The sequence below is a fragment of the Amblyomma maculatum genome, chromosome 5 (genome assembly GCF_055883805.1).
Source record: "Amblyomma maculatum isolate TAMU_Amacu chromosome 5, ASM5588380v1, whole genome shotgun sequence".
Classification (NCBI taxonomy): Eukaryota; Metazoa; Arthropoda; class Arachnida; order Ixodida; family Ixodidae; genus Amblyomma; species Amblyomma maculatum.
In genome coordinates this window covers 141,983,781-141,999,302 of record NC_139348.1, presented here as the reverse complement: position 1 = coordinate 141,999,302, position 15,522 = coordinate 141,983,781, and the positions used below count along the sequence as shown (strand labels likewise).

General features: G+C 45.0%; 1 protein-coding gene and 1 non-coding gene across 5 annotated transcripts in view; both read left to right on the top strand.

Moving 5' to 3' along the window:
- The window catches only part of LOC146189782 (protein deacetylase HDAC6-like), a 51,423-nt gene that overhangs the window by 28,023 nt on the left and 7,878 nt on the right, over window positions 1–15,522 (top strand). For 3 of the 4 annotated variants that reach the window (XR_014707685.1, XM_084604542.1, XM_084604543.1), the window contains exons 21-27: window positions 2,818–2,944; window positions 3,035–3,061; window positions 3,274–3,339; window positions 3,408–3,467; window positions 5,837–5,926; window positions 6,895–6,998; window positions 10,734–10,801. Coding sequence is in view for 3 of the 4 variants with exons in the window: in XM_084604542.1 (XP_084460668.1) it covers window positions 2,818–2,944; window positions 3,035–3,061; window positions 3,274–3,339; window positions 3,408–3,467; window positions 5,837–5,926; window positions 6,895–6,998; window positions 10,734–10,801 (542 nt within the window). In the remaining variant the exon portion in view is untranslated. The remainder of the gene's footprint in view (window positions 1–2,817; window positions 2,945–3,034; window positions 3,062–3,273; window positions 3,340–3,407; window positions 3,468–5,836; window positions 5,927–6,894; window positions 6,999–10,733; window positions 10,802–15,522) is intronic. The other variant, XM_084604544.1, reaches the window with a different exon arrangement.
- Window positions 11,793–11,865, top strand: TRNAT-UGU (transfer RNA threonine (anticodon UGU)). Its single transcript has one exon. It is a non-coding gene; the product is annotated as a tRNA-Thr (tRNA).

Sequence of the window (15,522 nt, the reverse complement as noted above, 5' to 3'; positions counted from 1 at the left end):
TGTCTTGTTTGATTCAGAATTTACACGATATTTGCAAAATAAAATTAAACAAATTATTCAGAAGTGTATACCCTACTGAAAATTTCATATATAGCATGCTTTATACAGGATTCCATGTACCAGTTTTTTTTTCCAGAAAAGGCCGGCTTGAAACCGGGTGGACCTGAATTTATTTTTTCGCTTGAATTTCAGCGAAAACCAGACTGTACAGTGGAATTAGTACGAACCTGAGCCTGCGGAAGCGAAACTTGTTATGCCCTAGTTGGCACGCGAAGCTGAGGGCTTATTGCTGCACTAAGATTCCGGACAGTGGCACCTTTTTTGCACTCTCTTCCAAGAAGCAGACATACACAGCTTTGTCTACGTCTTCAAAAGTCGCCGTTGTCACCATCTTGTGCTGCACACATGCTCCATTCTCCAGAACAGCCAAGATGCTGTCTTTACACTTCAACATCGTCGACAACGAACTGTACGGAATTCCAAACTCTTGTTCAGTATCCATTTTCCTCCTTTCTTTAGCAGCTTGAGCGATGAGTTCCGCCTTCTCCTGAAGCGTCAAAAAACTTCCGCTTTTTGGTCGGAGGAGACATCGTTGACTCGCCAGACGAAAAAGAAAACAATGGATGTGTGGCCTGCTGGACCTCAACCAACAAAAACATCCGCGGTGATGATATGAACTGGTTCGCAACAAATCAGAACCTGCCAAAAATGGCTTATTTTTTTTTTAAACGACAGGTGTGCAGTCATCATCATCAGCAACTTGTAAACAAACATGGCCGCATCCATAAATGTGCTTGTTGGTAGCGTGGGAGCACTGAAAATGTTCAAAGTAGTGTACTAAAACACGTTTCAGTGCTTTAATTTCCTGTTATGGCTTACGAACATAAAAACGTGTGGACTGCTACTTCAAAAACACTTTCTTTGTTGCGAGATGAAAGTCTGAAAGCATTTCGTTGTTGAGAGAAACAAAATGAATTGAATCTTATGAACATTGGCCGGGGCAACTAAAATATTTTGTTCCGTCGAGAAATTCGCGCTTTGTTAGGGCAGAGTTCAACTGTAACTGAAAACTCAAATTATCAAATGACCCTGAAAGAACTGCCACAAACCATTTGCATCACAATAATTTTATTCAAAGAACACCTGTATGATGTATGTGTGCATTTGGTATGAAACCGCAGTAAGAATGATGTTTTTACCAGTTTCATCTAGTTTCATCTAGCATCCTCAATACGTGACGGAGCCGTTTTGTGAAAAGGGCTTCACAAAACAGCCCCGTCGCGTATTGAGGATGCTTCACTGCATAGACCACATGGCCAAGCATTGCAGTGAAGCTCGCTGCGCGGAGAAATTCAGATGAATTTTAAAATTTTCGATGTATTCGGTAATTTTCGAATATTTGGAAAATTTGAGTACTATTGGTTTATCAAATGCGAATAATGGATCGAGTAACAAACATATTCGATTCGTATTTGACTTTCGAATTCCGCACACTTCTCCTAGAAGTCACTAGTTCTGGCATTTTTTGCAGCAAGTGAACATGTCCGCTTTAATACGTTGTTATGCGGTAGTAAATTTGTCTCATTTTAAGTCTGCTTAATTGTGGGAACGAGGGAAAGTTTCTTCGTGTAGCCATAAATTAGCCACAGATCTTTCAGTATTCGTTTGCGGTATTTGTTTGAATTTCTATGTCTGCATATTGGTTGTGCACGAAACTGATGATATTAGGCTAGTCCTTCTAGCTTTAAAAATATGAAGGATGCTAAGTTTGTGCAGCATAAGAAAAAAACGGACAGTAAAGTTCGCTTATTTGGGCTAGTATTGACCACTCAGCCCTTGGCCCTGTCTCCTTCCAACTGCCATCTTCTTAGGTATATCTCGAGTATTTGGCCAGGCATGAAAAGCATGGTAGCTTGTTTTGAGCCCCCTTCCAAAATTTTAACACACCACTGACTTTTTCTTTTATTTGCTTTTGTTTGTTTTCTGTGACTGCAACACTCCGCTCTGTGACAAAATGGACAGTATTTAGGTGAGCTGCTTTGGAAGTGACATGATTCTAAGCCAGAGATAGGAAAAATAATTAAAGAAAACAAAACAAAACCCCTAACACAGCTGGATTTATCGAAGAAAAAGATCTACTTGACTCAATTTAAATTACACGCCTAGAGAAAAAAAAGACGTCTGTGGCATTGCAAGAACACTAGGCAACGGCCGTCATCTGGGCGCATACCTCTAATACCTGCACGCACACGTTTAATGCACAAAATAAATCTGATTACTGTAGAGCACTGCATCTTTTTGATGGGTCTCGCGTTTCTGATTTGCCTGCCGTTCCCGTCTCTTGAAATGTAGCATCGCAAGACATCGATAAATTTGCCACTTTTGTTACACGAATAGGCCTGAAGATCTGTGAAGGTCCTGTGTAAAAAAAAAGAGGGCACGATGTATTTTTGAAATCATGACTAATTTGCTGAAATTAACCTGTCTTGGGCCATGCTTTGGTTTTAATCACCTTCATTTCGAGCACAGCTTCGTGTATGTTTTGTTTTGTTGCATACTGAGCCACTACTGCAAGACCTCTCTGGTGTCTCTGGTGAAACTCTAAGGCTCTATTATTGATTGAAGGATATATGGTATAATCTCTTTGATGTGATCAAAGTTGGTACTGATTTCAGAATAATAGAAATTTGTAAATGTTCTCACCTCTAGGCATTTTTATATACCTCTCGAGAATGGGTTTGAACGAGAACTATGCAAACACGTACCACGGTGGCTGTGAGCGGACTGCCCGTTTTCGGTGTTTTTCCACTGGCGCAGGGTGCTGTACGTGTCACTGCACCGGTACGACCACGGCATGTTCTTCCCGTGTTCCTCAGACGCAGACTTTGGGGCCGTGGGTAAAGACGATGGCCAGGGATTCAACATCAACGTGGCCTGGAATAAGGTATGCTGCTCGTAACGCCAGCTTACTTAAAAGCAAGGTTTCTGAGAAAAGGAAGTTAACGCAAGTAACCAAGAGATTTAAAACGTGCAGGTGGTGGCGCAGAAGTGCAAGGACAAAGTAAGCAGCAATAAGTGTGACAGATGCATGGTTCTTGAGATCTCTACATTAGCTGCGAGGGGACCCCAAATACAAAGAGTCCTGCTCTGGTCCGCAAGAGTACTGCCTTAGGGCTGTTCTCTCGTCAGGGGCCTACAAGTGTGCAACCTGTTGCTTGTATGAGCAGTGGTGACACTGCTTTCTGCATCGTTAAAAGCCTTCTGTGGATGCAGGACGGCATATGTGACGCTGACTACTTGGCAGCCTTCTTTCATCTGGTGCTTCCCGTCGCTTATGCGGTGAGTCGTTGGGACAAGGTGGCAGCGCATTGGCCAGTGTGGCACGGTTTCACACTGATCTTGTGCAGTATGCGCCCGACCTTGTCTTGGTGTCCTGCGGCTTCGACAGCTGTGTTGGGGACCCACTGGTGAGTGAGGCTTTCTGCGATCCATTGGTGTTAGCCGCTGCTTGTCTTCTCTTAGGGCTGCTTGCCGTGCCAGCAGCACCTTGTGTTGAACACAGATCGGCAAAAGAACAAAAGCATGGGCTCAATCTGGTTGTATTCGAGAAGTAATGTTCCGTGCAGCACAACGGTAATGTTCTCGCAAACAAAATGGTGGCGCGTGCTGTGCAGCATTTTCTTCCCACGCCCCAGTAGCTTCAGAAATAAAGTTAATGTAGTGGCTGTAGAGAGAGGGCAGACTGTGAGGACCTTGCAATCAGGTTTCTGTAGATCTGTCACTCACCATGCACCATATGCTCCCTGTTTCTCACCTCTTTTATTTGCCCTCCCTGTCCCTTGCTATCATTATTATTCCACCACCCCAGTTTAGGTGCTTCAGTTATCCGAATAGCAGATACTATGGCTGGCAAATATCTTTTTTACTTTTGGTTTTATTATTTTAATAAAGAATCACATACCACTTACAATTTCTACTCCACTTGTCATAGTGGCTTGTTGACTGAGCTGTAACAATAATAACCTCAGGGTTGTGGGCTCAATTCCCACCCATAGCAGTCATACTTTGACATATGCAAAACGCGAAAACGTCCTCAAGACTTGTCTGCACATTAAAGGACCCTCGGCAGTCAGACTACGGCATGATTCTTCAAGGACAGCAAGCCTCATAAGGCACAGTGCTGTTTTGATGTGTAAAAATCCACTAGCTGTTGGTGGATTTTTGACCTACTTCTATGTATTTCATAAGTCTCAAGAAATGACCAACATTTCTGTGTAAAGTCCCGCTAGCTTGTTTTTGGATTGTTAACCCGCTTCTATGTATTTCATGTCGCAGGAACGTGCATTGACTTTTCCGTGTAAAAGCCCGTTAGCTGTTTGCGGATTGTTAACCCGGTTCTATGTATTTCATAAGTCACAGGAATGTGTACCGACTTTTCCGTGTAAAAGCCCACTAGCTGTTGCAGATTGTTAACCCACTTCTATGCATTTCTTAAGTCGCAGGAATATGCATAGACTTTCCCGTGTAAAGGCCCGCTAGCTTTTGGCAGATTGTTAAGCCGCTTCTATGTATTTCATTAGTCGCAGGAACATGCACAGACTTTTCCGTGCAAAAGCTCGCTAGCTGCTTGCGGATTGCTAACCCACTTTTATGTACATGTATTTCATAAGTTGCAGGAATGTGCAGAGAGTTTTCCGTGTACAAGCCCGCTAGCTGTTCGCGGATTGTTAACCCTGTTTTATGTATATTGCTTAAGTCGCAGGAACGTGCACCGACTTTACCGTGTAAAAGCCCGCTAGCCGTTTGCGGGTTGTTAACCCGGTTCTATGTATTTCATAAGTCGCAAGAATGTGCGAGTTTTCCGTGTAAAAGCCTGCTAGCTGTTTGCGGATTGTTAACCCGGTTCTATGTATTTCATAAGTTGCAGGAATGTGCACCGACTTTTCCGTGTAAAAGCCCACTAGCTGTTGCTGATTGTTAACCCACTTCTATGCATTTCGTAAGTCACAGGAATATGCATAGACTTTCCTGTGTAAAGGCCCGCTAGCTTTTGGCAGATTGTTAAGCCGCTTCTATGTATTTCATAAGTTGCAGGAACATGCACAGACTTTTTCGTGCAAAAGCTCGCTAGCTGCTTGCGGATTGCTAACCCACTTCTATATACTTATTTCATAAGTCGCAGGAATGTGCAGCGAATTTTCCGTGTAAAAGCCCGCTAGCTGTTTGCGGATTGTTAACCCTGTTCTATGTATTTCATAAGTTACAGGAATGTGCAGAGAGCTTTCCATGTAAAAGCACACTAGGTGTTTGCAGATTGTTAACCTGGTTCTATGTATTTCATAAGTTGCAGGAATGTGCAGCAAGTTTTCCGCGTAAAAGCCCGCTAGCTGCTTGTGGATTGTTAACCCTGTTTTATGTATTTCTTAAGTCGCAGGAACGTGCGCCGACTTTTCCATGTAAAAGCCCGTTAGCTGTTTGCGGATTGTTAACCTGGTTCTATGTATTTCATAAAGCGCAGGAATGTGCACCGACTTTTCCATGTAAAAGCCCACTAGCTGTTGCAGATTGTTAACCCTGTTCTATGTATTTCTTGAGTCGCAGGAATATGCACCGACTTTCCCGTGTAAAGGCCCACTAGCTTTAGGCAGCTTAAGCCGCTTCAGTATATTTCATAGGTCACGGGAACATGCACTGACTTATCATTTGGTTGCCTTAACTGGGTTGACAGCGTAGTGTTTCAGCCAGGTGGGTTTACTGCAAGTAAGGTGGTCATGTTTGAGAGTTCACCGAAGTTCGACGCTGGTCCCATTTGTTCCGGTTGCTGCCTCGTGCGCAGGGCCACTGCCGGGTGACACCTGACGCGTACGCCCACCTGACACACCTGCTGCTGCCCCTGGCTAATGGCCGTGTCATACTGGCCCTAGAGGTAGGTAAAGCAAATGCAGGTAGCCTTTACGGCGGCTTAGTGTCTTTTGTTTGAACATGACCAGTAGCGCCTCCTTTTTAACGACTTTACCAGAGGTAAAGGGCTAGTGTGACGACAAAAGCACTCTCTAATAGCAGCTTCCCAGGAAGAACCTAGGTAGACACATTCACAATCAATGATCGACGAATTGGGTAAAATTGTGCCACATAGTATCAACATATTCTTTGTGTTGAAAAAGATAGCAACAGCTGGCTCCATTTCGCTGCTTCCTGCATTGCATGCCTTTGCTGCTAGGTAAGCTGGGAACAGAGTTCTTTGTTTGAAGCTGAACAAATGGCTCTGGGGCATTTTTACGTCACCTTTCTTCTTCAACGGTGGAAAAGTGACGGTAGTTGCAGTTGCACTATACCGGTGTACTTTGTGCGTTGTATGCCCTCGTTTCAGTCTTCAAGTTGGCTTACCTACCAACTATCCTGGAAACATGCTGTTCTGCAATCTGTAGAGCCATGGGCAGTCTGGAGCTTATCGCCACGTTTGGCGCAGTACACAGGCTCTGTTCAGAACAAAGGAAAGGAGTGTGCTTTCTGCTCGTTCTTGTGGAGTAATCATCGGCTGAGTGGGAGTTATGTTCCCTTTCATGTTGGAGTTGCGTAACTTACAGCTGAGGATAGCACCTATATAGCGTTCCTTTTGGCCACTTGAGAAGTTTTCGGTTAGATTTCACTGCACTGGTGTCAGTCTAACCTCTCCACTCTCTCCCTCTCTTGTAGCTATTGCTTCATATGATAGTTCTTACCTTTAAAATGAAACCAGCATTACTGCATTGGGAATGGGTAAGAGAAACCTAGCCTGTAAGCAAGTAAACATCAACAGTGTGTACTCTTCCGGTTCACAACACGTTTTCTAGAACAGTTGCCCACAACAGGCACAAGGGGCACATATACATAAACTGGCTTCCTCTGACGTAGGGTGGCTACAACTTGTCGAAGCTTCCATCCGCTGTGTGCCATTGTGTTGGAGCACTGCTAGGACATCAGCTACCCCAGCTGCGGCCAGCTGTTCCCACCCCAAGGCAAGTATTACTTTTTGGGCTGCTCTTGGTTTGCATTGACACTACCTAGAGGTAGGTTTCCTAGAGGGAAAAACGTTCACCGCGGTCATTCATCGCCTGTGGGAAAGGCCCTGCTACTGTGGTGCAGTGATACAGATGCCCGGCTACTGTGCCGGAGTGTCCGCGTTCGATCCTGACCGCCGGCAGCTGCACTTCGATAGAGGCGAAACAAAGGAGCCTTCTCCGTGTGTTGCAATGTCAAAATGGTGATAGCATGTTAAAGATTTCCAGGTAGTCGAAATTTCTGGAGTCCGCCACAACAGTTTGGGACGCCGAACTCTACAAACCAAACCAAACAATCCTGTGGGAAAGCTAGCAAGTGTGAGGCTCATGTCTAGCTTTACTAGTACTGTATATATTTGACTGCTAACATGGGTTTGGCTGTAGGAATAGGTCTCAAGGAAAAATTTCCAAAAAATACTTTGTCAATTTCCTTTACTAATGCGCGTTTGCTGATTCAATATTTTGACGGACCAAAGTTTCGAGGCTTCCCTCGCAAAAGCAAAGTTTTGCCTTTCTGTTATATCCTGCAACCTGTACAAATATCTCCTAGGTTGTATGACTCAACAGTGCTATTTCTACATTTTAATAAGCAATGCTTAATACAGGCGAACCTCGCTGTTTTAAACTCAAATATTGCAAATTATTCGTTGTATCAAATGCTGTTCAGTATCCTTAACACAAAAGCCTCCTAATTATTCTTCTGGTGTACAGTCTCAACATTTATATTCAATGTGATTCACCATAAGAAGAATCAACTCCCCATAGCCAAGCGGTGCCAGCTTGAATGGCAGGCACCAAGCTATGGTGCACTGCACCATTAACTGGTAATGGTGTAGCAAGCGTTTGTTCCTCGGTGTGGGCCCTTATTTCACGCTAGCCATTTGTCGTGTACGGCTGTGGCCTTGCAATAGCTATATGCTATGTTTCATCCGCTGTTGCGCAGACAGTGAAAATGGTGATAGCTTTTGTTCTGGCTTTTGCAGTTTTTCATGCTGTACTGTTGTAATATGGGAAAGCCATCCTAACTGGCATATTTTGTGCTTTATATTTAAGCGTCCATCGAAATTACTGCATGTGCCATCAGAACAGTCATAATTTCGAAAGAGGTCACTCCATACTTTGCTATATCGATTACCCGCACTTTCGTGCCTTCGCTGTCTAAATCGCACTGTTTACTTACGCTTCTGGATAAATTTTTATGTTGCGAAGTTCGACTATATCGAGCTAATTCGCCTTTTTTTTGTTTGTTTGTTTCTTCTAAAGTACACGTTCACTGTAGTGAGATTCAACTGTCCACGTATACACTCACGCAGTGCAGTGATTACACTCTTGCACCGAATGTATTTAACTGCTCCGAACCAGAGAATCGCATCATTGCGATAAAAATTGTGAAAATTGCACCAAAGAGCTTTAACCCTTTCGCTGTCGGGTGTTTCTGACTGTGACGCACCCCCAGTGTCGGTTTGGTTTCAGGGAACGAGCATAGCGATTTATTTTTGATTATGATTGATGCACATTTCAGTGTTCTGCAGGTGTTGTTAATTAGCACCATCATCATCAGCCTGACTATAAAATAAATAAATGAGGATAATATAAGAAAAAACACTACTCGATACTTCTTGAGAGTCCGAATCCGAGCTCAGCTCGTATTCATAATCAGAGGAGCCATCGCTCCAGTCCGCAGTCGAAGGTCCCACGCAGTCTGCCATCCGAAAGTAACCGCGCGCACAAAGGGCGCACTTTCGGTGGCCCGCACAACGGAGAGAAATGGTACGTTGTGAAATCAAGATGACAGAGGGAGATGGGAGGAGGCTAAAACAACCTCCTTTGCTGCTACTAGCCATAAGCAAGGGCACGGCGAGAGAGAGCGAAAGCAGCGATCGAGTCATGTGCCTACCTATTGGAGAGGCAACGGTGTGCCCCTAAACTTGACGCTTTGTAGCAGACATGCCAACAGTGTAAAAATAAAAACCTGAAAACCTGCGGCAGATGTCAGAACAACCCTTGAACCCGTAACCGCATGCGCACGCCGTATGATCGAGAGTAGTGGCGCGGAGCGGCCGCGCTTCCCAGCAAAGAAGGTGGTGGGGATAGACGCGATCGCTCCATACTCTTCAATACATATGCACAAATACAGTGCGGGGCGAAAATACGAACTTGTAGAAAGATTTGACAGATGGCGCAGCCAGTTTAAGAGTCTCAGCTTCGTGCTCAGGCACGAAGTTTTGAACGCATGATAGAGAACATACCGGTATGTTGGTGACACTGTAGGGGGGCGAAGCTTGAAAACGTACCGGTACGTTCGTGACAGCGAAAGAGTTAAATTCACTGTTCTGGCGCAGGGCTGTAAATTGGCGACACCATTCGTACTGTGTGGGCTGACAACCTTAATTGCTGCCTCAATTTAAACATGCAGCGGTCCATTGCAGTTCACTTATGACATACAGGATCATCACATGTCATTCTTTCGTAATGACAATGTGCTGAAGTTTGCTGTAAATGGGCTATTAAATAGGAGCTAGTACAGGACCGGGTTAGTTGGAGGAATATGGGAGAGGCCTTTGCCCTGCAGTGGATATAGTCCGGCTGATGATGATGATCATGATGATAATGCTGTTAAAAAGAAACATTACCAAGAAGATTTTTGTGCCGTGCTTTTATGCCATACGCACGGGTCACCTTCAATCCAGCAAAGCTCTGGCACTTGTTTTTTGTTAGTCCATTTTTTCTCCCACTCGGGAAATGGTACAAACAGCATGCACATCTACATGGGAGCCAACCAACATCCTCAGACCTTTGTGTCTGTAAAAATGACTTTTTTATTTGTCGGTTTGATTCCATGTAGTTGGCCAAGTAAGACCTAGCAAGAGTCAAACAGTTGAAGGTTGTGTTCAATCCTGGCGCATGTATTTGCCATTTTTTCTGGACCGAATAAATAATTGAAACACTCATGAAAATCTCACAGGTAGCTGGCCGAAGGCATAAAATGGTTGCTAGACGCAGTCAGTTTGTTCGCATTTAGGCTGATTGCCATGCAGTTGAGCAGCAAGTTTTTTTCAGCTGTGCTACATTTCTTCTCGGTGCGAAGCAGTTTGCAATTGGTGCATGCAGCTCGTTCAATAACTGACGTTGCTGATGGTTGCAGTTTGGTCGAGGCACGATGAAATCCTTTCTTTTATTACTCGCTGTGAGAGAGGCAACGAATATCTCCCCGTTTTGAGGGCTGGGCTGTTGGACAAGGAAGAGTAAGAAGCATCATCTCTGCCCATTTTACATCTTTCCCGGGAAATCCATGCCCACGTCTGGTACCCTACTGTGAGCTTAAAGTCAACTTTAATAGTTAGTTGACTGTACTGTATGTTCATGTTAAGAAACCCGCACATTTTAGTGCTCCAAATTGGACTTACAAGCAGCATTACTGTTCACATAAGCATGCCCACGCTGGCATGACTGATGCATGTAGGTTTTTGGTCATGTTAAATTTGTGGAACTCTGCTGTTTCCCACCGTTCACGGTTTGAGGTCATTTTATTATAACTCTTTTTTTTCTGTAATTTCCTTAAACGCGTGAACTCTCCCCCCTTTCGCAGAGCATATATTTGTGGTTGCATTGGTATTTGTGCAAATGCAGTGTGCCTTTTCTGCTTTTGATGCCACTCAAAGACTGAACAGTGCCCACGCAATTCTATTCCAGTGCTGTGGAGTCCATAAGGCGCACCATGGGCGCACATCGCAGCTTCTGGCCCTGCCTGCGGTCCTCCGGTTAGTGGACACATTTTACAGCACTGTGGGGGCAGAATTGCACCTTTCTTCTTCCTTGCACCTTTATGCATTGTGCTTGATGCTTCAACTTGTTCTTGGATGCTTGAACGCTTAGTTTTCGCTGACCTGTGCTCGGCTGTTGAGGCCGAGGTCGTAGTACCTGATTTCGGTTGCGGCAGCTGCATTTCGATGGAGGCAAGCTTAAACAACATTTCTGTGCTGAGTGATGTGCACACATCTGAAACACACATGAAAGGACACGTGTTGAAATTATTTCAAAAGCAAACCGCTACCTTTCGCTGCACTGTGGTCAGAACCAGATACACGAAGGAAAGAAGCCAACAGTCGGCGAGGCCAAGGAAAGCGTTGGGGATGGTACTTTGTCTTTCTTTTTTTTTTTTTTTTTACGTTTACTTGGATAATCACAGAAATTAGTAATGTAATCTGTTTAGGGGAAAGATAATTAGACACAAAGTAGAAGAAAAAACAACGTGCCGATGGTGGGATCCGAACCCACGACCTCCGAATAACGCGTCCGGTGCTCTTCCAACTGAGCTACATCGGCCGCTGTCCCCCCTGCTACTTTCTTGGGTATTTATGTTGTCTGTATACGAACCATGAGAGTGTTCACCAGCGCCACCCTCTGCCATAGCGGCGGACGTGGGACGTCCCTTTGTTACCGCCAGCGTCACGTAGAACGTGATCAAGAGCGAGGGCGAAAGCTGTGCTAGAACCCTCTTACGCTACCTATGGCTTCAAGACTGCCAGAACCGAGACGGGTCTCGGTTCTGGCAGTCTTGAAGCCATAGGTAGCGTAAGAGGGTTCTAGCACAGCTTTCGCCCTCGCTCTTGATCACGTTCTACGTGACGCTGGCGGTAACAAAGGGACGTCCCACGTCCGCCGCTATGGCTGAGGGTGGCGCTGGTGAACACTCTCATGGTTCGTATACAGACAACATAAATACCCAAGAAAGTAGCAGGGGGGACAGCGGCCGATGTAGCTCAGTTGGAAGAGCGCTGGACGTGTTATTCGGAGGTCGTGGGTTCGGATCCCACCATCGGCACGTTGTTTTTTCTTCTACTTTGTGTCTAATTATCTTTCCCCTAAACAGATTACATTACTAATTTCTGTGATTATCCAAGTAAACGTTAAAAAAAAAAAAAGAAAGACAAAGTACCATCCCCAACGCTTTCCTTGGCCTCGCCGACTGTTGGCTTCTTTCCTTCATGTATTATAACGAGCACCCTCATTTCCCCTTGATTGATCTGCTTGTAGCTTACGGGGGTCTCGGTTCTGGCAGTCTTGAAGCCATAGGTAGCGTAAGTGGGTTCTAGCACAGCTTTCGCCCTCGCTCTTGATCACATTCTACGTGACGCTGGCGGTAACAAAAGGACGACCCACATCCGCCGCTATGGCTGAGGGTGGCGCTGGTGAACACTCTCATGGTTCGTATACAGACAACATAAGTACCCAAGAAAGTAGCAGGGGGGACAGCGGCCGATGTAGCTCAGTTGGAAGAACACCGGACGCGTTATTCGGAGGTCGTGGGTTCGGATCCCACCATCAGCACGTTGTTTTTTCTTCTACTTTGTGTCTAATTATCTTTCCCCTAAACAGATTACATTACTAATTTCTGTGATTATCCAAGTAAACGTTAAAAAAAAAAAAAGAAGAATGACAAAGTACCATCCCCAACGCTTTCCTTGGCCTCGCCGACTGTTGGCTTCTTTCCTTCATGTATTATAACGAGCACCCTCATTTCCCCTTGATTGATCTGCTTGTAGCTTACGGGGGTCTCGGTTCTGGCAGTCTTGAAGCCATAGGTAGCGTAAGTGGGTTCTAGCACAGCTTTCGCCCTCGCTCTTGATCACATTCTACGTGACGCTGGCGGTAACAAAAGGACGACCCACATCCGCCGCTATGGCTGAGGGTGGCGCTGGTGAACACTCTCATGGTTCGTATACAGACAACATAAGTACCCAAGAAAGTAGCAGGGGGGACAGCGGCCGATGTAGCTCAGTTGGAAGAACACCGGACGCGTTATTCGGAGGTCGTGGGTTCGGATCCCACCATCAGCACGTTGTTTTTTCTTCTACTTTGTGTCTAATTATCTTTCCCCTAAACAGATTACATTACTAATTTCTGTGATTATCCAAGTAAACGTTAAAAAAAAAAAAAGAAGAATGACAAAGTACCATCCCCAACGCTTTCCTTGGCCTCGCCGACTGTTGGCTTCTTTCCTTCATGTATTATAACGAGCACCCTCATTTCCCCTTGATTGATCTGCTTGTAGCTTACGGGGGTCTCGGTTCTGGCAGTCTTGAAGCCATAGGTAGCGTAAGAGGGTTCTAGCACAGCTTTCGCCCTCGCTCTTGATCACGTTCTACGTGACGCTGGCGGTAACAAAAGGACGTCCCACGTCCGCCGCTATGGCTGAGGGTGGCGCTGGTGAACACTCTTATGGTTCGTATACAGACAACATAAATACCCAAGAAAGTAGCAGGGGGGACAGCGGCCGATGTAGCTCAGTTGGAAGAGCACCGGACGCGTTATTCGGAGGTCGTGGGTTCGGATCCCACCATCGGCACGTTGTTTTTTTTTCTACTTTGTGTCTAATTATCTTTCCCCTAAACAGATTACATTACTAATTTCTGCGATTATCCAAGTAAACGTTAAAAAAGAAAGAAAGAAAGAAAGACAAAGTACCATCCCCAACGCTTTCCTTGGCCTCGCCGACTGTTGGCTTCTTTCCTTCATGTATTATAACGAGCACCCTCATTTCCCCTTGATTGATCTGCTTAGAACCAGATACAAGTTATATTTAGGATCGATGTTGAGTCTTGAACCTGCTGCTGCCGACTTCAGCTTATTCAGAGTTGTACAGCAGTGCCAATTGCACAGCTTAATAATGCAAATGAGATTTTCTGCACCGCGTGGCACCAAAAGGTCCAGTCATGCTGAACATCAGTTTTTAAGGTGAAAGCCTTTTATGGCTCATGACTCGATAGCGTGTGTCTGCGACAGCTGTCAGTCATCTTCAGAAGGATTAGGATGGTTTCAGTTCTGATAGTTAATCGATCAATGATGTGGTAGTAGGTGTCTGAATATTAGTTAACAATAATTAGTCAGTGATGATTAGTTATTAGTCAGTATAATTAATTACTTCGCGAGTGATAATTGTTTAACCATTTAATAACCAGTTAATGATGATTAGTTAATTAGGTAATGACAGTTTGTTAATTCGGTAATGCTAATTAGTAAGCTTTGAAACATCTTAAATGCACGCTCTGTGCATGCGCAGTGTCCTTGTGAGCAAACCTCAACCGACACCTAGTAGCCATCACAACTGCGCACGCTCAATGACATCACAGTTGACAGTCAGCAGCAAGAGTCACCAGTCGAAACCAAGCAGTGGCCAAACAGAGGGCAGCGACAGTTGTGGTTAAAGGCTTTCTCCTCTGTGCACTTTAGATCGTCAAAGTGCCCCCTACAATTTTTATTTTCTTTTGCATGTTATGGGCTTTCAGGTTGTCGCCGATATTAATGTGCGAAGATCTGGAATTGCGGGTATATTTTTAGTCAGTGGCGTATATTTGGAATATTCTGCCTCATCAATGTTGAGCTTGCTACATTTAGATACGGGGCTTACTGCATAAAGCATACGTGTCACATTCATTGACTTGCCCTTGCCTCAAAAAATCAAATTCAGCACATCACAAAAGTATGCACATGAAAATTCTAGTCTTTTCATAAAGTTGGTTTAATGGCTGTAGAGAGCTGGTGTGGTATGTACAGCCACGCGACATAATATTGGCGTGCCATTACGTTTCCTTAGTGGAGAGTGTACAGTAAAAGCTCGTTAATTCGAACTTCACGGGACCGGGAAAAAAGTTCGAATTATCCGATGTTCGAATTATCGAATGGCCTCGAAAAAACTGACCAAAACCATTTGTATTACGGTAAATGTACCGTATTCAGTCGCGTAACGAACTGGCTCGCATAATGAACCCACCCAGCCCGTTCCTGCCTACGAATCTGAAAAAAAAAAAAAATAATAATAATAATAATAAATGCGTCAGTCGTTAGCGCGTCCCTCCGTTTCGCGCCATCAGGGTCCACAACACATTTCTTGGCAGTGCGCCAAGATGCTGCAGTGATAACGGCGTGTTTATCTTTTGACTTTAGCTCCCGCATGGGGGAGGAAAGTGAGCTTGGCAAAGTGCCAGCGCTTGTCCGGTTGTGCAAGCCTCCTTTTCAGTACGTTCCCTCGCTCATGCTGGCGGGCGGCGCCGTATACTACCACTCCAATCATCCGATGGAAGGATAGATGGCTATCGCAAAAAAAAAAAAAAGTAACCCATAGTGCCCGTCCCAGATCATAGAGCCTTTTATGGGCATTGGCTGGAACCGCGCCAACAGTACTCATCCCTATTTCCAAATTAACAGGGTTGGAATTAACGAGTATTTAGTTGCGAGCTACGAAAGTTGCGCAGAAGAGAGAGCAGGCAGCCGCCGCTGTGCGGCCATGCACTGACCTTGCTGCAGGCCGCCGTCCCCTCCCTCCAACGCTGCCGGCCAGCCGCCATGCCAGTCATGGTGCCATTTAAGTTTTACCCACTCTTCCATAGTTTTACCTGGTTCCATCTTCTGTCCCCGTTTTGGACGTGCGCAGCCTCTAATTATGCCTACCGATCCCGGAGATGTTTCTTTACTTTTTTTT